Source organism: Macrobrachium rosenbergii, chromosome 44, assembly GCF_040412425.1.
Source record: "Macrobrachium rosenbergii isolate ZJJX-2024 chromosome 44, ASM4041242v1, whole genome shotgun sequence".
NCBI classification, from domain to species: domain Eukaryota; kingdom Metazoa; phylum Arthropoda; class Malacostraca; order Decapoda; family Palaemonidae; genus Macrobrachium; species Macrobrachium rosenbergii.
In genome coordinates this window covers 7,467,051-7,494,220 of record NC_089784.1, presented here as the reverse complement: position 1 = coordinate 7,494,220, position 27,170 = coordinate 7,467,051, and the positions used below count along the sequence as shown (strand labels likewise).

Genomic DNA, 27,170 nt, shown 5'->3' with positions numbered 1-27,170 from the left:
TGAGCCTTTTCTTCCCAGTCACAGTCACTCTTTAGAGCATTGATATACTGTACCATACACTTCAGTTTTAAAGTAGGACAAAGAGATCTTGTAACATTACTCTGTTTCTATATGGTATAATATTTTCTTTGGAAATCAGTATTATTCATCCTTTTAAGATGGCTTATCCGATAGAATCTTTTCGTACTTAAATATGTATATATACGAAACCAAGACCTCTCCATTTGTGTGTGTTTATTATATATTCCACACCACTTTATATGTTTTTGACATAGTGTTTTTGTTGGCAGTTCTCCTGAAATACTGATGCTCTTATGGCATGTATCATTTTGAGACATTTTTCTGATTTCCCGTACCTTTTCTTATCCTCAAAGAAAAAACAAAAATGGTTGCTATGCTGCTCCATTATTTATCATTATTCATAAGACATTAACTCATGGCTATTATCAGGGCTACAGTAATACTACAGTGAAAATTTAAGAACAGTAGAAATAAATGTAAAAAGTCAAAAGATCAGCTGAGGTGCTTTACAAGATTGGTGGCTTCAGTGAGTCCTATATGAAGGCATAACCATTTCCTCCTCCTGAATGGGAGAACACAGTAGAAAGCTTAGATTGTCAGTATACTCGTGCAGTGTGATACTCGGCAAGCAAGCATTCACCATGTGCTCACATTCATCTTCATTGTGAATAGTTTTACTATTTCTGATTAGTTTAAATGGAGGCAGTTTATTGCACATCCACAAAATGCTTGTGTATTACCTGTTGTTGCATTGAGCTTTTAGTCATCTCCATATGGTTGCATGGCCAACATGCCTTTTATTGAGGGGTTTGAATGACTCTTTGGAATATTGAGACTTTCAAGCATGCTAGTCTGTGGTTCCCTGGGACTCCTGGAGGTGGTATAAAATTAAGTTTTTTCACTTCACACCTTTCACCTTTTAAAGCCCATGGTACTAGAGAATATTACCCTTCTGGCTTTCAGAAAATTTTTGAGAATGAGGTAGCCATCTCTACACCCTGGCCCATGGATGTGCAAGAGGCTTATTCATCTGACTGACTGACCAAACTTAGTTGTGCTTAACATGCTGATCATATTACCTGCAGTGACTATGTTATTCCAGAAGAATATACAGTATAGCTGAATGATATTTCATGGCCCAAGTCTTGAATAATTTGGTTTACAAACACATATTCTTCAATATTCATTGTCTGAAATTTATCACAATTTGTTATCAGTAATATCTGACCTCTATGCTATACTGTCTGGAATGGTTTAACACTAACCAAAAATAATGAACATTGGAAGAGAGAAGTTTCAAGTCTTTTGCCCTAGAGGGAGACTCCTTCTTACTATGTCACAACTGCATCTTTTAGCAGGGGATGCAAGTGAGAGACAGTTATGAAAATGATGTTCTGGATTAAATGATTGCCAGTGGAACAGGGAGCAATGCCTTGGGTTGCAACAGTCATTTGGGATAGTTATAGGCTTTTGTCCACCCTCTTGATGACACCAATACGGTTTCCAACTCGAGTCTCTATTTGTACAGAAATCTTGGACCTTATGGATGGAGGGGAAATGCTGGTGGAGAAAGGTGCTGTGGAAGTCATTGATCATTAATCTCTGGGTTTTTATAGCTGACTTTTCCTTTGAGATTAGAGACTTTTCAGCTTTTAGTGTGTGTGGCAGACTCTCTTCACAACTGAAACTCCCCACATTCAGTTTTAGAGCCATCAGAGAGGGCAACTTTAGCTTCTGTTGAATCTGCAAGATGTTATTTAAGTGACCATTCATCAGGTCTTTCACTAGTACCTCTGCTTGTCTGCAACAAGACTTCAAGTTCAGGACCTTGTTCTTTGGACTGGCAACCACTCAGGTGTTTACCCAGGTATTCACCCAAGGACATGGATCATTTGTTGGTTTTTTGCCTTGTGGGAATCGTAAGTCCAACCTCATCACAGGTAGCAGATAAAAGTATCTAGGCATGTTTTGGACTTTGTAACAGTAAGAGCCTTCTCAGGGAACCCTCATCCAACCAATCTTGGGAGGTAGTAGCAGAGTTTACCAGAAAAGAAGGCAGTCCTTGAGGCTGGAGTGTAGGAGACTTTGGTAGTATAGGTAGGTATAAAGGAGGAAGTGCCCAAGAACACCCTTCCTTCTAGCTCTGTGAGGTTATCCAGAGGAAACTGGCCTTCGTTTGTGCTTGAGAGCACACAAATTTATGGATGGGGAATTTTGTTTTGCCCTTCTAAAGAACTTCTCAATGTTTCAGGTAATGGGGCAAGGGTCTGGCACAGCCAGACCACCCTTTAAACCCAAGAGATGTTGTCCACAAGTCCTTGTACACTTTCTCCTTAGGACCTGTGGTGACTGCTCAAGTAGTGGAGTTTACAGATTGGACTCTTCATGTCACATCTAAGTACTGAGGCTTGACATGAATTTGGTAGTGTGAATATATCATAAATGATCTTTCCCCTTCCTTCCCTTTTCCTCTTCCCGAGCAGCATCTATGCCTGGAATTGAATGGTACAGGAAAGTAAACAGTGAACACCTGTTCAGAGTGGTTTAGAATGCATCACCCTCTGTTTTTCCTCTTGTAACAAGAGGGAGGAAGTTCATGGTAGAGCTTTTTGCTTTGCATCCATTACATGGTAATAGCAAGAATAAGCTACCCACCATCTTGGCAACTCCCATGGGGGATGTCATAATTCACTGAACCTTTGTTCCTTACTCAAGTTCTCTCTCGTTTCAGGGTTCTCAGGCCCATGGCTGTACTGCTGTGGTCAACTTATCCACCGTTACAGGAGTCATGCATCCCATCTTTGTATGTGCAACCATGCTCAGGTGGAATCCACTACAGATATTGGCAGGGTCTACCCCCCTTCTAAGGGTACTAAGATGAAACGCAATGGTTATACCCACAAGAACATGTAACTAGTTTTGAAGCGACTTGTATTTTCCTACAGCCTTTCTTATGTAGGCTGTACCCAGCTCAACTGCCTCATTCTGGCCCTGTGGCCAAAGGAAAGAATCAAGTGGTGAGAGGGTTACCCCCTCTTACCAGTCAACTACCTTGTTACCAAGATTCATCAGCTGGTCCAGTTTGTGCTGAAGGATATTCCTAAATCAGACTTGTATGCCTAAGAAAAATACAAATTTCTGCAAAATATTTTCATTTTGCTTATACAGTATTTGTTTTCACACCTTCATTTCATTCTTCTACTTTTTCAGCATTTCTTTGCCTTCTTCCTCAGATTTGCTGTTAACACAGATCATCTACATATGGTAGTTCCTAAGGACCTCTTTTTCTTCAGCCTGTAGCATCCTCCATTATGATAAACAGCAAAGGTGTTACAACTCAGCCTTGATGGACCAACACTTATCATAAAAATTCTTATGGTGCACTTGCCACAATCTTCACTCTACATCTAATGTTACAGAATAGAAAGTAACATCAGTAGCCCCTTTATACATTTTTATTTCACCATGTTTCTTTATAACCTTTCCCTGCTGTTACAACATACTCTTCTGTTGCCTTTTACTTGCCTCTTGCCTTCTTTAAGGTTGTTTCCACTGACCATCACATCTTGGAAACCAGCTCTGGCTGTTCCTATGTTCTTTATTTTAGGTCTCTTCCTACTAGCACACCTTCTGGTGTGAATGTATCTGATAACCTGTTCTTCAAAAATTCTTGCTTTTGCTCTGGTCTTCCTGACTGCAGTAATCCAGAAAAAACACCTTAACACTTCCTTTAACCAACACCATTTCTATCATTTTGTCAGCCATTTTATCTTTGAACAGCATGCTTACTCCATTTTGCCTTGATAGCTCTTTTGAATATTTGGGGTTGTTTGCCAGGACAAAATCACCTGGGATTTAGATGGTTTTGCTGGATACCATTTCCATAGTAGAGGCATTTATTTTTTATTTGGAGGTGGTAAGTCGGGGAGGACCAAGGGTAATTGTGTCTTCTGGTCAGGTCTATTGCACCTGGCACTGCTACCTTGAAGGATCAGTGGTTCTTTCTATCATGTTATTGACAGCTAGGTTTTCTGCTGTGGCACAGTGGATGTTTGAAGCCATTAGCTTAGCCAAGGTGGTCCATATCTTGGAGGTGAAAACTGGGCCTCTGTCAGAAGTTATGGCATTGGTGATGCCAAATGGCCAGATAAACCATTGAGGAGTGCTTCAGTGCAGGCGCTTGCTGTTGTTTCTATCATTGAGATATCTTCTTGTCATATGATGGACTTCTCTGTTGCTGTGAAGATGTATCTGAACCCACTGGAGAGGGATGGTAGAGGTCCTGCTACATCAGGGGTTGGCAACCTTTTGGAGAGAGCGAGCCAGACAGTTAGGCAGTGTCTTGGAGGAGGACCATGATATCAAATGTACTATAATGAATTGTCTTTATCTCAGAGCACTCTGTGCAGAAGGCTGCCTTGGTCTGGAGGTTTAAAGAAAAAACAATATAGTAAATGTAATAGTATTTGAACAAGGTTCCTTATTTCAATGCAGGAGTCACAGGATACAACTAATACAGTCAACAAAAAATGCAAATTCCTTAATACAAACAAAATGCAGATAGAAATGGCAAATTATTAAATGAGACACTTGTTTCTGCTTGTTTTTCGGTACCTTCTCCACATCCTTAATGCCTTAAATCAATTAACAATTTCACATCTCTTTATACCTTATTCCACACAAATTTTTTTGTATTATTAATCTGGAAATTGTTTAGTTGGATGGATGGATGAGTCTGTGGATGAGGTTAAAATTGTTTTTCTTCTGAAGAAACCTTAGTGTAAGGGGGTGTAGGTGGCCTATGAAGGCATCACAGAGGATGGTTTGTCCAGTGTCTCCAAAAAGGGATGTCTTTCCATCTTAGGCTTGTTTTGGTGGTGCGATAGTCTCTTTAGTCTTGTTTTGGGGTCTTGTATTAGGCATCTACGTATTCTTTGTAGTTTTTCTGCACTTGAGTCGTGCTGATTTTCTATACAGGATCTTATGTCTGTAAAGTATGTTAAACCTGACTTTGATGATAACAGTTCCTGATTTTGATAACTTTTTTTTTTTTTGCTCAGGCATGGGACAATTGGTTGATGGTTTGTCAGGATGGTGAAGGGCATACCTTTGAGTAGACATCAGAAATGTCTAGTTCTCAGGGCTATATAGTTTTTCTTTGCTGGCATTAGTTTCCAACTGGAGAAATAGAGAAGTTGGTTTTACTTTTGATTGGGTTGCTCTCTGACTGTGCCCAATGATGACATTTCTTGCATTGGTTGTGAGCATAAGTCTGGTCGGGGGGTTTGGGATGTACCAGGTTGGTGGCATCTGCACTTGACTGCTATGAAGACATTGCATTGGGTGGGGCCACATTGCATTGGATGGGGCCTCATTTGAGTGTTGTAGTGTTTCCACTGTGAGAATCAGAGAAGACTGCTATGATTTGGGCAATGCAGGCTAAGAGGATCTGTGGTAGTATTTTACTATTAATGTGATTTCTTGTAGTTCTTTTATGGTGGCTGGAGTCTGGTATTTCTTGGGAGCTGGTATCTTGGAGGATAGAGGGTGCACAAATGCTTCCTGAGACATGAGGACTCAGTAACTTGACAGAGGAAGCCCCTGATGATGCATTTATCAGGCAGATTATCTGATTGCAGGAATATTATGGTTTCAACATGTTTTTGGTGTCTTTTCCAGTTTTTGGACAAGTGTGTCGATGTACCGGATGCATGAGGAGGCTAAATGCAGAATAGTTAAAGATATATGTCCTGAAAAGTGTGATGATTGCTGTTGTCAGAATGCAATGGACTAGAACATGGAAGTAGATCTTTTATCAGGCTGAACTTGCCTAGTGGAGGTAATGTCTTAACGAATTGGGAAGGAGGTAGTGGTTGAGCTCTGTCAGGAGGTTAAAGTGCCTGAGTTTCAGCAGGGGCACACAAGCTATCTGGTTTCTTTACCATGTGCACTCTGAAAGCCAAAGGACTGGAGGCCTTTTACCAAAAGCACATACAATTCCATCTTGAATGTCTTCTTGGCAGCAAGTAGCTTCTCTGGCAGTAGGAGGCAGAACTTGGTGCAAGGTGAGGTCCTGTCATCTTATGTATATTTTGCAGGGAACCTGGTATTTTGTCAGGTCACAGCCTGAATACATTGACAGACTTCTTCAGTAAGTGTTGAAAGCTAGGCAGGTACCTGGAGCCTGTGAGATGGGGAGAGTCTGGGAGGACAAGTCCAGGGGCAGCAGTGAGCAACATCCACTAGAAACATCTAAATGTTTGCATCGATGAAATCTCGCCTGTACTATGTTTCCAGTAGGTGGAGGGCGAGGCTTTGTAATAATTGGCTGCATGACGATATGGAACAGCTGGGTATTGTGATGGACTAAGGCACCTGTGCCCACAAGGAACCACCTGCTGGAGGCATGGTCAGTAACACAATCTGGTCGAGTGTAAGTCCATTGGTGTTGTGGCAGTCACCGTTATGTCCTTGGGTGGCTGCCCCGCTAATTTTTCTCCAGCTAGATCAAAGGACACAGTTCTTGGCTACTTGCCTGTGCTTATGGTGTTATGTGCGTAGTATGAGTGATAGGAATTCCCCATTTCTTGTTCTTGTGTGGCCACTTCCGCATGGCCTTAACTTAGTCCAGATCATCTCTGGCTTTGCAGGTGGTGTATTGCAAAAGCTTAGAGGCCTCCAGCAACTTGTCTGCCCTTAACATTGGAAAGGGTGGCTCAGATGTTTGTTGGTGGGGACCACAACCTTATCTCCCTGGTGAAGTTAACTTTCTTTGGCTTTCCATCATTGTCAGACTCTGGCAGTGTGAATAGGGACTTGACTTAGCCCATCCCAAGATGCCCTCATCAACATATCCCTAAGTGGAGAGTTGAGTAGATTAAGACCTTGACTGGCAGGGGCAGGTAGTGGCTGGGAGAACTCTTCCAGCAGGAACTGTGTAGTTAGGACATAGGCAGTCTTCTCTGTTGAGCTCAAAATATTTTGTTGAGAAGGGGGTAGATGGAGATTTACTTAGTCTGTATTTGAAACTTAATCTGAAGACATCTCACATATTTTCTCCTTATTGAGATTGTCACTCTAGCAATAGCCTTTGCCTTATTTAGTTTATTTAGTTGTTAGGGTTTCATACAAGAACAGAGCTTTGTCTGCTGGCTATTGAGACAATTTCTTGTTTTTTTGTTGTCTCTTACAAGATTGACTCTTGGCAGTATGCTCAGCTTTTATTTAGTCTTTTAGTTGCCAAGGTTTGGCATGAGAACCAAACTTCTATCTACAGTTGTATTGAGTTTTACTGCTTCCATAAGAGAGCTAGCCAGAGCTTAAGCACTGTATTTATTCTGTTAGTGGATTTTTGTATCGTTAGGCATGGCTGTATTTACTTTATTGGTTGCCAAGGTTTGGCACAAGAGCCATGCTTTGTCTACAGAGCGAAGGATGATTTCAGGCATTCAAGATACAGCAAGCCAGATTCAAGTGCTGTATTTATTCCATTAGTGGTTGTTAGGTTGGAACTTTGGATAGACATGAGGATGGAAATATAGTTAAGGGGGTAGGCCTTTATGTGACCTATACCATACCAGGAGACAGGTGATACTAATGACATATAAGCATGTAACTGAAACGGTGCTCTGTAACTGGCAGCCAAGTTTGGTAGTGAAACAGGCTCAGCAGCAATGCTTGCCACTGACAGTATTGTCATTCATCTGATTACCATACACCATCCTTCAATTAAATGAGCTGCTCCATCAAATTAGCAGTTTTCAATCATCTAGTCTGAGTAGCATTTTGTGCAGCTCAGCACAGTCTGAGTAGCATTTTGTGCAGCTCAGCACTTGTGAAAGTCTTTAGTGTGGACTCCTCAGGTGCTAGATTCTGGTTTTCATGATGGTTATACACCAATATCTATATGATTGTGTAATGTTCTCCACTCTGAGTTTATGAACATATTAAGAACTTGCCAAGTGCAAGCCATCCAGTAACTTGGAGTAAGTTGTCATTTTTTTTTTCTTGGGGTGGGGTTTGTCATGGTTGAGACTTGGCCTCACCTCTTCATTTGTGATTGGACTGGTCCTACTGCATTCTGTTACCTCCTTTGGTTGTGTTCTCATTCTTCCTGGTATGGCAAATACCAAGCCTGTGTATGAAACTCTTTAAAGAGAAATGTAGGTTAATATTTGCAGGTAACATAACCTGCACCTCATGCTGCAGTGTCCATGACTCAAACAGAGCCGTATTAACTATCCATATCTTGGATCTCCTCGTGATGCTGTCTCACCAGTCGTTCTTTTCTTTAATTACGTTATATACTTGTGTAATTTTTGAATTTTGGAGAATCATTCTTAATTCTAAAAATCAGGGGTCAAAACATTACGTGAGGTATACATTTGAAACCATAAAATTTTGGGACTATCCTACATTCAGTAGTGTATGATTGCCTCCGAGCAGAAATCAACCAAATTTTGTCTTTGTGAAATAAAAGAAAAATGTTATTACAGTCGTAGTTTTTCTTTTCTTTGAACTCTTCATTATTACTGTATTTTGTTTTGGTAATTCTGTAAACCTGACTTTCAGTAATAGAAATTTGCCTACAAAACTTCTTTCTGAATGTAAACATTACCAATCTCTTATTTTTATCAGCACCCATTACTGTATGCAGCAATGATTGCAAGAAGGTTTTTGAAAAGGAGATATGAAACCTTACTTTATTACAGACATTATAAATTCAAATACACATTAATTAGAACATAAGATAAAAATAGGGAACCTCATAAAATAGTTGCTCAAGATAAGAATAGGGAACCTCATAAAAAAGTTACACTGCTCAAAGCCGCAAAACTCTTGACTGTTGTCAGAGCTGGCAAATGATATTTTGGAATCATCATCTGGTACTAAACAATAGAGTGGCGTGGGGTTAATGACTTAGGATGCATGACAGTTTAACTTCAATCTTCGAAAGTTTCAGCATTGGGCAAGAGCTTACGGTAGTTGTGAAAAACACAAACTTAAACAAAGGTTGTTGTAATAAAGCACACGGATTATTCTCTTTGTTATTTTAATTATTGGTAATGTTAATGATTTGCTGGTTGGTATGTAAAGTGGACCTCCAATATTCGCGGGCGGGTGGGGTTAGGGACCACAACTGCCTGTGAATAGTTAAAATTCGTGAATACTTGTGACCCCCTCTAAATAACGCTTATAGCTACACATGAACACTCCTTCAAATGTTACTATACTCTTACCAAGGCAAAGACTAAACAAGTTATCCTTATATTCTGGCACGTCCATGCTTTCATACAGCAGTATTCAAGCCTTACCATTTTCTTTTAATTTAGATGGGGTGACATTGGCACGTTAAGTACTGTATTGAAAAAAAAAATATAGAAATAATGAGATGTTTAAGATTACATCAATCTGAGTAATAAAAATCCACAATTATATAGTAAATATATTACTATGTAAAAAAACCAAAGACTTTCGAACACCTGAACGGTGTTCCTCATCAGTGTTAACGTTAAAATGCAAAGTGAGGGTAGTTTTCTTATGAAATAGTCAGACACTTTGGAAAGCTATGGAGGGTCCTTCTTCATGGGCTCAAGAAACACGGTGATAGGCAGCTGCTGTCACTGCTTCTTCATGGTGATGAGGCGGTTATTATAGATTGCCATGCACGCATCAAGGGCATTTGAACACTACTGAGCCTTCCAAATAAGGATCCCACGCCTCAGTTTTCTCCTGCAGCTCCCTGGTTGCCCTCATAATTCGGAACAGACTTGCCAAAGACAAGCCCTCATTCTCCTCCTCGTCCCTGTCCCTTGAACTTGCCGCATCTTTTTCCTCACTGGCAGACTTCATCAGCTCTTCCAAATCCTGGTCCATTAGGAGGTTCGAGTGGACATAAATGAGGGTGCCGACTTCATTCTCTGTGATGTCGTCGAAGTCTTCTCCACCAAGTGTCCTCACCAATTGGACTGGCTTGTCAATGGCTGAATGTTGAATTTCTTCAAGAGAGAGGCCCTTATAATCGTGAACACACTCTGGCCACAACTTCTTCCAGCACGCATTAAGGGTCTCCTTCAACGATCGGCCAATGACGGTCAGACATGTGGCAATCAAGAATTTATGCCAATACTCCTTCAGCGTAAATTCAATGTCAGGTGTCCATTGCCTTCACAAGGTACTCAAAGGAGTTCTGGGTGTAGAGGGCCTTGAAGGCACGGATCAAGGCCTGGTCCATAGGCTGGAGGAGAGGAGGTAGTGCTGGCAGGGAGGAACTCAAGCTGGACTCCCTCGTAATAAAGATCAAGAGGGTGGCCACCAGCATTATCCATAATCAAGACCTTGAACTCCATGCATAAGTCAATGAGGTATTCCTTAACTTGAGGGATGAAGCTCAGGATGAACCAGTTAGAGAGGTATGGAATTTTGTAATCCAGGCCTTGGGGTTGTGCATCCAATACACAGGCAGCAAGTTCTTGGTCATATTCTTGAGGGCCCTGGGGTTTGCAGCCTTGTAAATGAGGCCAGGTTTCAGCATGAAGCCAGCAGCATTGCCACACATGATGAGGGTAACCCCATCCTCCTGGGCCTTAAACCCTGGGGCTCTGACTTTGGGTACAGTAAGATTACTTTGAAATATTACGCAGTGTTATGACATTTTTTCGTAGAGCGTATCTAAAATATTCTTGTTTTTGTGACTAAATACATTATAAAAAAAAATTATTTACAAATTTTCAAATATGAATGTAAACACAGCAAAATATCAGTAATAAAATGTATGTACAGTATGTAGTGTTTTAGAACGAGATTTTTTTGTAGAGCATATCTAAAATATTTGCTAATTATTTTAATTTTATTTCATTGACTAAATACATTTATATGATAAAAAAATGATTTACTAGTTAAAGAGTTGCTAATTTTCAAATAATATTAATGTAAACAGCAAAATAAAGTGTACCCCAGCCTGTTTGCGGTTCCGGATTTGCAGCTTCACCTATTCACAGATTTTTCTGTGGAACATACAGAGTATACACATTACAGTAAACCCCCTGTATTCGCGGTCTCACGGTTCGCAGACTACCCTATTCGTGGATTCCTCTGTGGAACATATATACTCATTATTCGCTGAAAATTCGCCCATTCACGGTATTTTTCACTGAGAAATATTCACTAATTACAGTATTTTCAGCTCATTTTCATGAGCAAATGATGCTGGCCATTGGGGGTGTTTGTTTTGTGTAAAAAAATCAAGATTCAGTTTGCTATTTTCACTTGGATTTCATCATAATATGAGCTTTATGTATTTATCGTAATGTGTTCTTTCATGCCCAGTAGTTTTGATTAAAATACTTTCTCTCCAATTTTAATTACGGTCGAGTTTCATCCATGTTGCCGATTCTCTCTCTCTCTCTCCGGTGTCTGTCGTCGGTTGGTTTCTTAAATTTCCCTGTATGATGGTACGAAGAAATTCAGTTTCCTTCACCATGTTGATGTTCGTTGTTTTTTTTTCGAAAATATGTAAAGCTTCAAGAAGCCGTAGGCGTTGGCGGTCCGTTGCCTAGTCGATGATTTTGACGGTGCCCTTCTCTTCCTGGATGTTTAAGTGCAGCAGACCCCGACGGGTTATACCACCACAGTATACATGAAACCCATGAACCTGGGTCTTTGCCTTAATGGGTCCAGTGAGTGCCCGGACAGGTATAAAAAGTCCGTGGTTGAAGCCTTCGTCCGTCGCGCCCTCTCACACTGTTCAACGTGGAAAGGAACTACGGAAGAGATCGACAAATCAATACAAATACTCATTAACAACAACTTCTCTAATCACATGGTTGAATAACAAACCCGAGTCTCTATAAATAACTGGCACCTTGAAAGCATGACAGACACTGGAAACATTATAATAAGTCCATAAAACTGTATTACAGGAACTACATGCATCAAAAATATGCAGAAGATGAGAAGGACCTCAGAAAAATAATAAATGAGAATGTAACCCCTATTACAGAAGATGACAAAATTGTCCTGATAATATACTATAAAATATGAAAACTAAGCCATTTATTACCTGAAAACAACCCTGCGCCCCCAGGAACATCTTTGAAGAGAAATAGTGTCATCTACGAATTCACATGCCTGGTGGAAAGATATCGTCACCACTCTTATATCGGGAAGGACTACCAAACTCTCCAAGCATCTCTCCTGTCACCTCCAAGAAGGGTCTATTTTTAATCATTACGCTTGAAAACACCAAAGAAGGCCTGAAAGAGAAAAACTCGTAAAGAATACCAAAATCATCGACTAGGCAACGGATCGCCGACACCTACGGCTTCTCGAAGCTTTACATATTTTAAAATAAGCTGAACATCAACACGGTGAAGGAAACTGAATTTCTCCGTACCATCATACAGAGAAATTTAAGAAACCAGCCGACGACAGACACCAGCGAGAGAGAGAGAGAGAGGTGGTGTGATAGAAAGAGAAAGCAAAGAAGAAAGAGAGCCAGCATCGGACACAGAAGGCAGATTACCTAAAAACTTATAATCCCGGATAACAGCCACTCCCAAATTCCAGTAGCAAATAGGCCCGACCTAGGACCAACCAAAATGCTGCTGAATAACCGACTTGACAACTGTATACCCTTGTAACCTGCATGCCATTCATTCACTCTTTGAAAATAAATGCCATAGCACATTTGAAACATCAGAGGAAATAAACCTAAGAAAACAGAAATCTTTGTACAGTATGTCTTTGGGAAACCTGATATACCACCTACAGGCTGAGGAAAAAAAGATAGTTATTTTCTGCGAAATTATTTAAGAGTTATGTTCCTCAGAAAATAGGTGAATATGCAAATCCTGAAATGTGAATAGTCGGGGGTCCACTGTCCTGTGTACTGATATCTATTTATTTCATAGACTTGCAGATTTTTAATCCTTATGCTAAGTTAACCTAGAGATGAGAGAATTTTAGGCTAACCAGGCCTAAGGCTAGCATAACCTAATAGTGTCTTGATTCCAAAAATAGCCTGGGCCTACATAAACTTAGCCTAGCCTGGACGATATTTGGCAAAATCTTGACTCTAACATTACATAGGTTATAGGCTAAAATCATGATTTGTGGGGTAAAAAAAAAAGGGGGGGGGTTGAACATTACACGAGTATGTGTGGTATTCAGCTGAAAATCCTATGGACAGAGTCAACCGACTAAACCTCAGAGAGCTCTAAAGGGAAATCTGCCTGCACAGAGAGACAAATTACAGGAAAAGGTAAATAAATATAAGGGAATACAAAATAAAAGTGATACACCTGAAATTCACAAGATACCAGCAGAGAGCAGGAATGGATTTGCTCCTTGCTTAAATATTCAGATTTGAAGACTCCACAGCTACACTAGGCAAACTATTCCACATTTTACTTGTAGCCAAGATAAAACCTCTAACAAACTGAGAAGCATTAAGGCTGATGCTAGAAAAAAACACACTATTTTTAGCAGTAGCCTACTTAGTGTTGTGAGCAAAACCAGCTAGGTCACATAAAGAAGAGTGCAGAGGATGTTTATGTCTATGCCACAAGTCAACATTAAGAGTTGGCAAACTAAACTTGACTGATGGCATAATTATAGTTTGAGACAAGAGTCTACACCTTAAGACTACACTGAAGAACAGTACACCACACAAGGAAGAAGAGAGAGTTAAAACACTTAGATAAATAGCATCATCCCATATCACTCTAAAGCATTTCCATAAGACACCAACTTTTTGAGAAACAGAGGAAACAATATTATATGCTTCTCAAAAGTCAATTTCTCTTCCAAAGTTGCATCTAAATCTTTATTGAGTCACTGACATTTAAGGTGCAGAGAAGGAACAACAGCTAGAAGAGTAATATCACCAGTATATGTAATCAGTTGTGTTCTCCAGACCTTGCCACACATCACTAGTACAGATAATATATAGCAGAGGTCCAAAAACACTACCTTGAGGAACACCTGAAATGACATTATTAAAGCTACTATACTGGCCATTAACAGACCCTTTGGGTTCTGCCTATTAAAAATTCATTTAAAATATTAATAAATGGTACAACAATTCCCAATAATCTTAAGCTTGTAGATAATTGCTTCATGACTGACATGGTCAAAGGCTGCACTAAACCTAGACCGACCATGCATGCCTTTGCATCCTCATCAAGAGTACTTTACAAGATTGTACTTTACAAGATTGTATAAATTGATAACAGTTCATTTCAAGTACCAAGGCCTTTACAAAGCCAAAACTGTAATGTTGGCAGTAGAGTATTACCTTCAGTAAACCTACAATGATGTCTCTCTTAGATAAAACAGGGATAATTGAAATCAGCCTGTACGTTGAGGGTTGCGAAGACAAACTTTGTCCCTCAGGAAATGCATAAATTTTTCCTTCCCTCCACAAAGGATGAAAACAAAGTCCAACTAATCTTTTGCAAATAGTAGTAATTTTAAGAGCAATTAAGTCAGCAGTCTTTTTAAATAAGATGGCCAAGATACCCTAGTGGTATCTTGGCCAACTTATTTATAAAATGTCAAGGCCCAGAACTATGTTTTGACTTCTCTAGACCTGAAGGCCACTGAACACAATAGGCTCTGAAAAGCATGATTAAGGCAACACCACAGACTGACCACACTATTTGCTCAAAAAAGACTTGAGCCAAAAGTTCTACCTTCTGTTTATGGCAATATACAGCAGTTCCATCGACTCCTACAAGGGGAAACATGCTTGAATCAACTCCAAAGAGTGATGGCTTGAGGGTAGACCACCACTTATGGCCATCAACACTGGAAAGCAAGACAAGAGTTTTAGAGCAAAAGAAGATATCAGAACAGCAGGAACATCCAAGTCCATTTATTCTTGTATAATCCACAGACATTGCTGTATAAAATACAACATTTTCATGATTGATTCTGTGAGGCAGGATGAAGTTCAGTACTGCCAGAAAGAAGCAACAACATGTAAGACAAGCATAAAGGATTATTTGGCAGCTTAACAAAAATAGGAACAATATATACATGTACAATCGGTACTGAGAAGTGTACGCCCATTGACAAAATTATAGCCAGAATAAAACTGGTCAAGTAAGAGGAGCCGGCACGCCTAGCAAATACATATCCAGATTTGCCAGACACTGAAGGAAGGACAGTAGTGGTGCTTTTGCAAATGAATTCTTGGGTAAAAGATTAAGAAAAGGAAAATAATGGTAAGGTGTCCTTGCACTAAACCACCAGGCATTCTCAACCTTCTACTAAGCCTACCCTGCGCACTATTTAAAAATACAAGAGGAAGAGGCAACTGACAGAAAAATGTGCTTGAGTGTACCCCCAAGCAAGGGAATTCCAATCTAAGACAGTGGAAGACCCTGATACACAGACTGTGGCACCATCCAAGAATGAGAAACAGTGGTTTATTTCAGAATGGCCTTCTCACAGATGTCCTACCAGGCTAGCGAGTCTCTTTTACAAAATAAGAAAGGATAGATCAAAAAGGCTAAGAAGTGTAGGGTGTTCAGTGCTGTCAAGTGTGTGTGACAAGAGTAAAGATATGAATATGCCAGACTATTCTGAGTTGGTGTAGGCAAAGAAAAAATCCATTGCCAAAGAGGGACCCAACAACAGGCAGCTGGTGCTTTAGCCAACTCGCTCATTTTATTGAATAGCCACATCTTGACAACTCGTCTCTGGTTCTATCACAGCGTTAAGATTAATAACAATCAGTGAGTATTTAGGGTCAGCATGCCCATATCCATTGCTTTTTGTGAATTAGCTTGGAACACCTGTGATCTGGTGTGACCTACAGAGGAAGGGAAGACTATATGAATGCTTGCTCTTCACTCCTTGATTTCCTTAGAGTGAAACTACCAAAATGGCAAACCACATTAATAATACTGTTAGTCCTGAGGACCCATTTTCCATTTTGAATCCATTAGTACAAAATATGACTCATTTTCTTCTTGATGCATGTTCTCTACAAATATTAAAGAGGGGCAGCTTCCCTCTGGAGTGGAGATAAAGCAAAAGTACTAAAATGAATAGAGTAAGAATACAATTAAAAATAAACAAGACTTGATCAGGCCAGAGCAAGCATATGCGTGCACACACACACACGCGCACACACACACACACACACACACACACACAGTTAGCATTTTTACATACACTTTGCATTTTGACATAAAGGGCTACTTTGCACAAACAAAGGTGTTGAGTGTGCGAAGAGCACAAAATCAATTGATCAGTTTATTTGACTTCATGAAAAGCAAAATGCACTTGAGGTGAAGTGTCCATGATTAACAAGCACAATTCCTTTTTATATGACAATTTAAAAGTAATATTACAGCACCTTAGGAAACAGAGAATGGCACACAGATGAGCAGCATATCCTAAAAATAACAGGTACAGTACAAACCAACTAGTAAATGGTGTAGATGAATGAAATGTAAAGTTGATTAACAACAATGATGCTTTTTTCATTAGTACAATGTTGTTAGGAGGCTGCTCCTTGCAAAGAAATACTCACAAGAGAGCCAAGGTGCAAAGCTTGTTTCATATACTGGTGACTATTCTTACATAATGGAGTAGTGCAACATAAATAAAATCCCCATAGGGGGATAATGCCATCAGTGCACCACAATCAGTGCAATGTAGGCATTACTTAAGGGTCTCTGCAGCGTCCCTTCGGCCCCTAGCTGCAACTGCTTTCATTCCTTTTACTGTACCTCCATTCATATCTTTCTTCTATCTTACTGTCCACCCTCACCTAACAATTGGTTCATAGTGCAAATGTCACTGTCAATTTCTGTTTCAGGGCTGAATGGCCTTAGTTGCCCCAGTGCTTGGCATTATGCTTAAAATCTATAAATCAATCAATCAGTCAACATAAATAAAATCAACATAGCAATACAGTGTAACATAAATAAGATTAGAGGTTTGTATGTCGAGGAAATTTTGTAGAAAAAATTATTGCACAATGTACTAAAATTAATTTTTCCGTGGAAAACATTTTTATACTAAGAAATTAATGTAATTTATGCTGTGAAACTAAGAGAAATGAACAAAACTTAGAGGTGCACAGAATATAGTGAAAAGAAGTGAATAGTACTCACAACCCAAGGTACATTTTCATGGTTGATGAAGGCAGCTAACAACCTGAAAAATAATTACAAATACCTGAAAAATTTTAGATAGGTAGAAATTTTCATTTGACAATCAATAATTAATAAAAAAGCTATACTGTATTGTAAGAATACTTAATCTACCTTTCCCCGAATTACTGCGTTATGCAGGGTATTGATAACACACTATACTTGGCACATGACAAACTATACAGAGTAAATAAGGTAATTTAATGATTTTTAATTAGGAATTAACTTTTTTTATAGACAAAACTTTCTTATTATTACTTGATAAATGTAAGTCTTTAATTTGATATGACCTCTCATATTTTCTTTTGAACTGCAAAAAACCCCATTACACTTGAATTGGTACAGTTCCAAGCATTTATCCTCGTTTGCTCGTGAAATACAGTACAGAGTTCGTACTCAGTTATAAAGCTGAATTTGCTTTTGATCAGATGAGTCAATTAAAATGTCTTTTTTAGAATTTCTAAACAAGAAAATTTTTTCTATTCTTTCCAGGAGCACAAGAGTATGGAGAAGCAGCAGCGTATATCCAAGCTCAATTTGAAGCCAAAAACAAGTCTACAACCAAAGAAATTTACTGCCACATGACATGTGCCACTGACACAACCAACATACAATTTGTGTTTGATGCTGTTACAGACGTCATCATTGCAAACAACCTACGTGGATGTGGGCTCTACTAAGACAACCCACTCCACTTAGATGTGTTCAGCATAGGGGAAGTTTGGTACAGTCGTGGTCTAGCCTGCCACTCTGGGGGAATAAACTTGTCATGCATATGACAATGTGTTTACCACGAGAATTGGCTAGTTGTACCATACCCACCGTTATCCTCTGTCTTGTGTCTTTGGGTTGCAGGCAGAGTAGGGCATCAACCTGACTGTGCCAGGTTTTAATTTTGTAAGGCAAAACTATAAAATATAAACATTTCTTTTATTTCCATATTTGCAGTTGTGTAGATGATGCAGACTTTGACAGTTCTGGTTCTAGAGATCATGCCATGTCCAGTACAGTAATTGCTACCAGTTTTAGTAATTGTACAAGGGACCTCAACTCTCTTAAGCCTCATTATCCATATTAGAGTGATCGATAGGCCTATCATTTTTTATGCCAGTTGAAGCCTTACAATGCTGTTTTGATGTAAATGATGTAAATTTCCACGTAGCATTTACAGAAGAATTGAAATCTAAATTTCCAGTCCTCTGTTGGTGGAGGTATAAATATAAGTGTATCTGTTCTCATGTAGGGGCCTCAAAAGACAGTGATTTCTTAATGTAGAAAATGGAAATTTTCAGCCATCAATGTAAAGTAAAACCCATAGGCATTTGAAATTCTGAGAAGAAGCATTTTTATTTTAGATTGCCCAAAGCCCAATTTTGTGGGATGTTCATAATCAATGGGTGGCTCAAAGCAGTGTGTCATGCTTTCTAGTCATATTTGTAATATTAGTTTGTCACAAAAGTCACTTGAGTGGAGCATTGGAGGAGTCTTGGAGAAAATCCTCCAAATAACTTTACATTCTTATTGATGTTTCATTGAATGCAGCCAATCCAAGAAGAGAGAAAAGTCTTATCACATTGAAATAAATACTGTATAGGAAAACTAGTAATGTAGGACACTACGGGAACTAATTTTTTTCATTTTGCAAAATTTATAAGAGTGAAATCCGTAGGTGCCATGTAAATGTCAGCAGAGCAAATTTTTCTTAGTGGAAAATCATACAGCTGCTAATATAACTGGAAGAGAAATGTGACTGGTCAGCATATTTATAAAATATTTCAGGACAAAAAATATGTAAATCTTAGCTCTGCATCATAACATCATCTTTTAAAGGCATTTGATCAGTTCAGTTATGAGAAACTGTTATGATCTATCAATTTGATGGTATGTACATTATTTGCAGTAGTTGTGTTTGTTCATGTTATAACTAAGAGATATACAGTGTAGCAACAAAAAAAGCCAAGTTATGTGGTTTGTAATGAAGAGCCACAGAAGAAAGTGGGAAGCTTTCAGCCGAAATCCCACTTTTTTTTTTAAATATTCTGAAATTCTTAGGCTCAAAAGCCCATCCTTAAAACCAACTGCCTAACTTGGCTTCATGTATATGTCTAGATTTTCAGTTTAGGAAATGTAAAATTGGGGAACTATAAATTAGTACCACATTTCTGTTGATGAACACTATCCTCTAAGGAAGTGTCTAAAAGTACTTCAAGTACTTCGTCTGAACACTCGTACATCAGCAGTGCTAATTTATGCTAATTTGTTACTTTAAGGACATTTACCCTCAAGCATACAGAGGCCTCATAGAGAGAACTGAAAGAATTCTTTTGCCTAAAACTTATAAACTTACTAATTGGCTAACAGGTAGACAAGAAATTCATACCATGGCCTATACTTAAATGCATTCCTCTGACTGTGTATCTCCTGTGCTGTGAAAATAAGAAATGTTGGTCCTGAATGGTCAAGAAATGTCTTTATAGGAGAACGTGTTACAAAAGAATGGCGATATATATATTTATATAGTAAATTGGGACCACAAATCTGTAAATGCTTGGAATTCCCAACTTTTGAAGTACTTGATAAGCTAAGGTAGGTAAAGGAGAGTAACTTGCAAACAGTTCAGTTGAGGCAAAGATTACGTTGTGTTTGAATTAAGTAAAGTTAAACAATGAAAAATAGCCCAAATGCATAGTTACTTTGAAAATATATTTTTCATCTCTTATGAAATGGGAAAAGAAAGTTATTTACTTGCCTTGTCAGTCACTTTCGTTTCTTTTTCTTTAACTATACAAGAAAGAAGTGCCATTGATTGCCTCATGTTAGTTAAATGTATAAAGATAGAGAAAGAGCTAACTGAGGCCAACCCCCCTCGTGGTGCTGCATTCCTTGCCCCATATGTGCTGAGCTTCACCTACTGCCAAAAAAAGTGTTTGTGTTACACTAGGGGGCTTCTCCTCGGTTAGCATCATTACCTACCTGTTGAATTAGAGCTAAAACAAATTTCCAGTGTCTGCATCTTGCAGTTCAGTTAGATTCTGTTGGGATTGACTGTTAAGATTATTTTAAATTTTGAATCAAAGTTTATTGCATGAATATTTCATTTATGATTGGCTGTTGAAATACACTGAATAGCAAAATGAACACAATTTAGTAATGTGGGGAAGTTACATGCAAAGCAATACTCCCATATTTTTTTTCAGACTGGAGAACTGGAAGTATTCAGAGCTAGTGAATTTGATCAAACTCATTTTAAGGCAAGTACTGCTGATGATGTGATGACTTGTTTCAAAAGTCAAAAACATGAAAGTATGCATTCTTACACAGAGGTGGAAACAGCTCAAAATGAAACTTCCCTGTCAGTCACTGTTACCAGCCTAACACAAAACTGCCCAGCCAACAACTACATTTCCAAAACAGTGTCAGTACTAACCCCACAATATCAGGAGCATTATGTTGCCAAAAGAATACGAGGAACTTAATCTATTCATCATTTTCAGTTTTATTTCTACTGACAGGATTGATTATCATCCTAGTAAAGGTCACCCAGAAGTCACTGTGGCCAATCATGACCACTACATAATGCATTATTTCTCAACTGGCCCTTAGATGAGTGGATAGCTGTAGTTTGGTTAAACTAGTGAATGAAAACTCCTAAGGTATTGCTTTGCCAAATGTCACCTCCACTGTGCCGCCCAGCCCACGGCCTTAGCTTTTACACTTCAAAGCTTTGAATCTTGTACATGCACAAAATTTTGTCTTCTTGAATGGTACTTTGTACCCTATTTTGCATAGCAATGTTAAGATATGAGGTGGCAATGATGTCATGAAGGTTAAGCTAACCAGTATGACTTGGGGTGGCCCAAGCGTTGTAGAAGTATCTGTTTTTTTAGAATATACTTCAACATAGTAGACATGGCATTACAGCATAGCAGTACATCAAACAGACCCCGTATAGTGCCACTTGAGTTTAATTATCCAGACAACCACCTTATACATGCCTGGAGCAAAGCAAGACAGCAGCATTATATAAGTATTTGCCATATCCAGCACTGAGTCCAGATATACAACCAATGAAAGATTTATAGGGGTGAGATTACTGGGTGTGAAAAAGCTGCAACTTTATCATCCAGATATTTCTCCAGATCCCCTTAGCCTTTATCTACAGTTTGGGTCTTTCCTATTTTATTATAGATCCACATCAGTCATTACTGCAAATGGTGATCAACATCATACCATGACCTAAGTAATACTGGAAGAGGACTGATCTACTTTCAGAGAATACTACTGCCTTTAAACTGTAGCTAAAGAAACAAAACCTGACTTGCCCAGTTTGTTTGTGTGCCCTTTGTTTATCTGTTCACTGTCCCTACTTGTGTTTCTTTTGCTGTTCAGTATACTTATAATGTCAAAGATTGTGGATATTTTTAGCTTTATTCAAAAGGTTAAAATACGAAAAATGATTGTTCAAGGCTTCTTTTTATGAATGTGCTATAATTATCACAACTATCCCATTACAATCAGCCTATTGTAAAAGTAATGTTAGCTGTGAAAAAGAAATTTTCTGAATTATCAAAACTTCCATATTCCCCCTCCCCATACATTAGTAGCTGTATTGTCAGCAAATATTCAGTATGGAGACACACAATACTATAAGTGGCATGTGGTATTCAATACTTGTTTCAAGTAAGGGGGATTAGAGAAGTTACACCAGCATCACTCTCTTTCTTCACCGTTATTGCTAAGTCTACTATAATATAATTACCTTCATCTCTAATCTTTGTTTTAATAGTGATATCAATATGATAGAAATTTAATATAAATAAAAAAATAAGAGACCAAAATTGAAAAATCCCTCATGGATGATCAAATGCAGTGCAGAGATGGTTCCGAAGGTGTCTAGAGTAGATTGCATATCTTGTGTAATAGTGTCTGATTATCATTATTAATACTGTAAATGTAAATGGTTTAAAAGACCCATCCTCTCATGTATGGTATAAGAATGACGCTCACTTTTGTACAGTATTCGCTTCTCTAGCTGGTAATTAATATTAATTATATCAATGATATATTTACTTATTAAGATTGAGGAGTAATACCTATAATTTCTTCCTCAAGAAATGTCTGTTAGCGAATGACTGTCAATCTGTTTCTGCCCTTGCGGTGTCTGACTGCAATGGATGAAGCATTTTTATTTATGACGACCAGTGCTGAATAAATGTAAATTTTATTTGGAATATGACTTTTATTTCAAACACCTCTCGTTTATATTATGAATCATCCTAGTAGGTAAGTTACTATACATAAGTTTTTAGACATCTATTTTTATAAGTATACTGTAATTTGAGTTACTCATGATTTGTACAATATTACCAGGTTGTTTGATGTGGGAGGTCAGCGATCAGAACGTAAGAAGTGGATTCACTGTTTTGAAGATGTCACAGCTATCATCTTCTGTGTGGCAATGTCAGAGTATGATCAGGTTCTACACGAAGATGAAACCACAGTAAGTTAAATTTTGCATCTTTACATAGTTTCTATGTTTAGTAACATCATCTTTATCAGTGAAAGATACACAAATTAAGTTAAAGAGTAAATCTCATTTTTATGCTGTCCCTTAACATGTATCTTTTTTGTATTGCAACTTCACAAACTTACATCCTCTTAGATATAATTTCAGAGAATTACTACATTAATAACTATACCTAATGATGCAACAGAGCTAGAATGACATACAGTACACCTCAACCAACATTATTATCCTCATGATGTTCCCTTAATAAGCCCTTATGAGATTAGTTACTGTCTTGCTGATGAAATCCTTGTACAAATCCTAGCACATCACTATCAAGAAAAGAATAACTGGTCTCCCATTATGCTTGTAATAAGGTAGAGCATACAATCTACTCCCATTGTGTATATAAGGAGGAGTGCAAACTTTATTTCAGACTAAATGACTAAGAACTAAATTAGATTTCTTGATTGCTGTATTAAAATTTAAGTACAGTTTTTCTACTTGAGATTTGCTTAATGTCTTATTTTTTGGCCTTAAACTTATTGTTACTGCATCTTGGCTGTTCAGTTCTAATTTCCATCTTTCAAATTTACATAATCATTAGAATACCAAGAGGGCCACTATCAAAGGCAGATTCAGGGTGAACATGTTTGTGGGGCTAAATTAATTATTTTTATTTAGCAATGTTGTTAGTGCAGTGGAACCTCGGATTTCGTACATAATCTATTCCAGAAAATCTGACGAAGTCTGAATCATATAAAAATGGAAGCAATAATTCCCATAAGGAATACTGTAATGTAAATTCAATTAATCCATTCCGGACACTCAAAAATATTAACAAAAAATACACTTTATAGAGAATAACTATAGTTTTACATACAGAAAACAATGAGAAATAAATATAAATGACTAATGAAATGGATAAGTGAACATTTAACACCACTCTTACCTTTATTGAAGACTTGTTGGCGTATGGAAGACAAAGAGGAGGGGGAGGGAGGAGGAGAGGTTATTGTTTGGAAGGGGAATCCCCCACCATAAGGACTTCAGGTATCAAGAACCTATCTGGGGTTACATCACCTCTTTGTTTTTTACTAGCACTACCTGGGGTTACTTCCCCCCTTCGTCTTTTACTGGCACTATCTGGGATTACTTCCCCCTCTTTGTTTTTTACTGGAACTAGGATCAGCTTTAGTTATTGGACCCCTGTTGCACAACAAAACTGTCCATAGACATTTGTTTCTGGCATCTCTTTAAGATTTGCCTAAAATGGTACATGGCATTGCCATTAAACAGGTTGGAGGCATGGATTACAACATCTTTGTTGGAATAATAATTCTCCACAATTTTTTACATCACTCCGCTTTACAAAAATGTCCTTCGTGACTGAGTAAGGTACATTATCCCCTCTCTCTCTTCCTCCTCCTCCTCTGATTCCTCATTTGCTGTCTGTTGCCATTCTTGCTGAAGGTCTAGTAACTCTTCAGTGGTTAGGTCTTCCCTGTGGCCGTCCATTAGCTCTCCAACTTCCTCGCCACTCACATCCAAGCCCATGGACTTCCCCAAAGACACAATAGATTCCACAACAGGCGTAGGGTTGTTGGGCTGAAACCCTTCAAAATCCTTCTCAAGGACACATTCTGGTCACAGTTTTCTCCAAGCAGAGCTCGTTGTCCTGGAAGTCACTCCCTGCCAAGCCTTATCTATAAGGCTTATTCAGTTGAAGATACTGAAGTGATTCTTCTAGAACTCTCTTAGGGTCAATTCAGTGTCTGAGGTCACTCCAAAGCACCTTTAAAACAATGCTTTGGTGTACAGTGTCTTTGAAGTTTGAAATGAACTGCTGGTCCATGGGCTGGATGAGAGGAGCAGTATTAGGGGCAAGAACATCACTGTTGTGAACTTAAACTCATCCAACAATTGGTCTTCCAAGCTTGGAGGATGAAAAGGAGCATTGTCCATTACCAGGAGGTCCTGTTTGGCATTTTCTTCCAAAAGAGGCCTGTTTCGTCACAATTGAAGACTTGTTGGGGGAGGAATACTTCAGCCTCTACATACTCCTTGAAATCCTTACCGATTTCTTCGCCCGCATATTTGTTGAAACTTGCAGCCTCCCTATGCCTTACAACACTATGTATGCCCATTTGCTTTTTGAATTGGTTGAACCAGCCTCTGCTGGCCTTAAATTCACTAACAGCAGCACTCGTTGTAGGCATTTCCTTAGTGAGATCTGCAAGCAACATCCTTCCTTTTTCACAAATTAGCACCTCTGAAACACTATCTCCCATTAACTGTTTTTAGTTGATTCAAACTAACAACAACTTCTCAACATCTTTGACTATTTGCGATCTCTTTTGTAACGAAGTTACCCCTTTTGCAACATTTAGCTTTCTTGATTGCTTATTTCTTCCCTTTCCATACATCCTAGTGAGATCAGCCACGCGCAGGCCACTTTCATACTTTGCTACAATTTCTTTCTTAACATTTTGTGAGTGGGGTCATCAAATGACGACTATTTATAGCTTTAGGGTTATGACCAGGTATCATCCCCTGACGATCAACATTTCGCACCATACAGTTTGAACAAATTTTTCTAAGAAAAGTGTTTAGATTACTTCCTTCGGCTATAAATGACTCATGGCAACGCTTACAGCAACTCTAATAGAAAGTTGGCACAGGAAAGAGATCAGTTTGCCTTGAGATTTCATGGGCTAAGTGTATTGCAGCTCCCCATCCCAGGATGTCTTGTAAATATTTTACAATACAGTAAATATACTCAGAATTTGTTACTGATTTTTGTTCTTATCTGTTATGATATTGTGTGAACTGTAATTATAATTTTACAAAATAAATAAAAAAAATTTTTGCAAAAACATGTATAACTTGGTAAAATTTGCATATTTTTTTACGACTGTCTTGGTAAAGACAGGGTTGGAAATATTTACTTTCAACTTCCCATGGAAGGTACGTACATAAATTTTTAGTTTTTTTCTTATACCATGTGCATATTTCCACTGATGTTTTTTTTTTAAATTGGCCATCCTTAAATTTAGCCAGGTCTAGGGGTTTGTTTAATATATAGTTTAGCCCAGACTGTGAGGGTTAAATTCAATTGTCTTTCTCACGTTCTTTACAGAAGGGCTGGCACTTTGAACTTTCTTTGGCCCCATGATGGCTTATTTAGCAGCTCCACTCAATGAAAAAAGCACAAAAAACAATGAACACATGGGGTGATGCGGATAAATGCGCAAGGCGATGCTCATTCAGTGAGAAACAGGCAGACTGGGTCACTAGAGCACAAAGGATGCTTTGATTGGGCGCTCGGTAAGGGGCCTGGTCATGTACTACTCATGCAATGGGTATCGGAAGGAGCATTTCTAGCCATATGATATTCGATCAGATGTACGAAACCTGGGACAAAATTTTGACGGATAAAGTTAATGAAAACCTAATAGCACAAAAACGAGGGCATACGAAATCTGAGGTTCCACTACATGCCAAATTGCAATAAAAAATAATTAATTTATCTTCAGAATGCCCACTGATTTTTTTCTACTTCAAAATGATAAAGGGTACACATATTGAAAATTTTCTTAAAAACAAATGTAAACTCCACCTCAATGTTTTACCATAACCCATTAAAAAATATATTTTATCAGTCTGTAAATGCTAAGTCTAGCAAAAATATTTTTTTAAATTGTGGATTATTAATATTTCTTATAATCTGATTGCTGCTACAGTGCCATTCAGTTTAAAATACTCCTTTTCTGTTCTTCTGATGGTGTCCTTTTTTACTTTTGGAAGACTGAAGATAACTTGTCCCAATTCCTCTGCTGCTTCCGCTGCCACTTCTGGTTTTCCTCCTGATGTTTCGTTCTCAGATGATGTTCCTAGGAGGAATGAACTGTCAGGAGGAAAACCATAAATGGCAGTGGAAGCAACAGAGGAATTGGGACAACTTATCTTCAGCCTTCCAAAAGAAGAAAAGGACACCATCGGAAGAACAGAAAAGGAGTATTTTAAAGTGAACGGCATTGTAGTAGCAATCAGATTCAATAAAATATACTTAAATGAAGGGTTACTACCATATTATTACTATTATTTTGTTGAAAATAATGGCATTTCCAACTAATTAATCTTATACAGGGTTTTTTGAATTCTCCTGACAATTCGTTTTTCTGACTCAGCTAGGTTGTTGAGTAGAATTCCAATATTCGTATTTGTCTAAATTGGGTTATTTGTCAAAGACTGTTTTATGAAAATATTATATTTTGCTTATATCATGTACATTGTGTAGTCTACATGTTTCAACTATCTCCATGGTCATCGTCAGGATGTTGATGAAGATGATCTAAATGAATAACAGGTTAGATCAGCTTTTATATGAGTGGTGGGTGGGGTCAAATTCAGCGCTGAATTATCATTGGAGGCCTGCGGGCATTCCGTCTCGTTCTAAGCTGCATTTCATGCGT

The 27,170-nt window shown here is 38.4% G+C and overlaps 2 protein-coding genes across 19 annotated transcripts in view; one reads left to right on the top strand and one right to left on the bottom strand.

Moving 5' to 3' along the window:
* Positions 1 to 27,170, bottom strand: part of LOC136829302 (uncharacterized) — a 516,924-nt gene that overhangs the window by 4,208 nt on the left and 485,546 nt on the right. For 3 of the 4 annotated variants that reach the window (XM_067087659.1, XM_067087661.1, XM_067087660.1), the window contains one exon: positions 17,151 to 17,193. In XM_067087659.1, coding sequence (XP_066943760.1) covers positions 17,151 to 17,193 — 43 coding nt within the window. Of the gene's footprint in view, positions 1 to 8,722; positions 11,784 to 12,082; positions 12,276 to 17,150; positions 17,194 to 27,170 lie in introns of those variants that run through there. The other variant, XR_010850349.1, reaches the window with a different exon arrangement.
* Galphao (G protein alpha o subunit) overlaps positions 1 to 27,170 on the top strand; it is a 421,275-nt gene that overhangs the window by 385,826 nt on the left and 8,279 nt on the right. For 10 of the 15 annotated variants that reach the window (XM_067087646.1, XM_067087649.1, XM_067087654.1 and 7 more), the window contains one exon: positions 17,682 to 22,420. In XM_067087646.1, coding sequence (XP_066943747.1) covers positions 17,682 to 17,869 — 188 coding nt within the window. In that variant the 3' untranslated portion in view covers positions 17,870 to 22,420. Of the gene's footprint in view, positions 1 to 17,681; positions 22,421 to 22,559; positions 22,690 to 27,170 lie in introns of those variants that run through there. The other 5 variants (XM_067087655.1, XM_067087658.1, XM_067087657.1 and 2 more) reach the window with 1 other exon arrangement.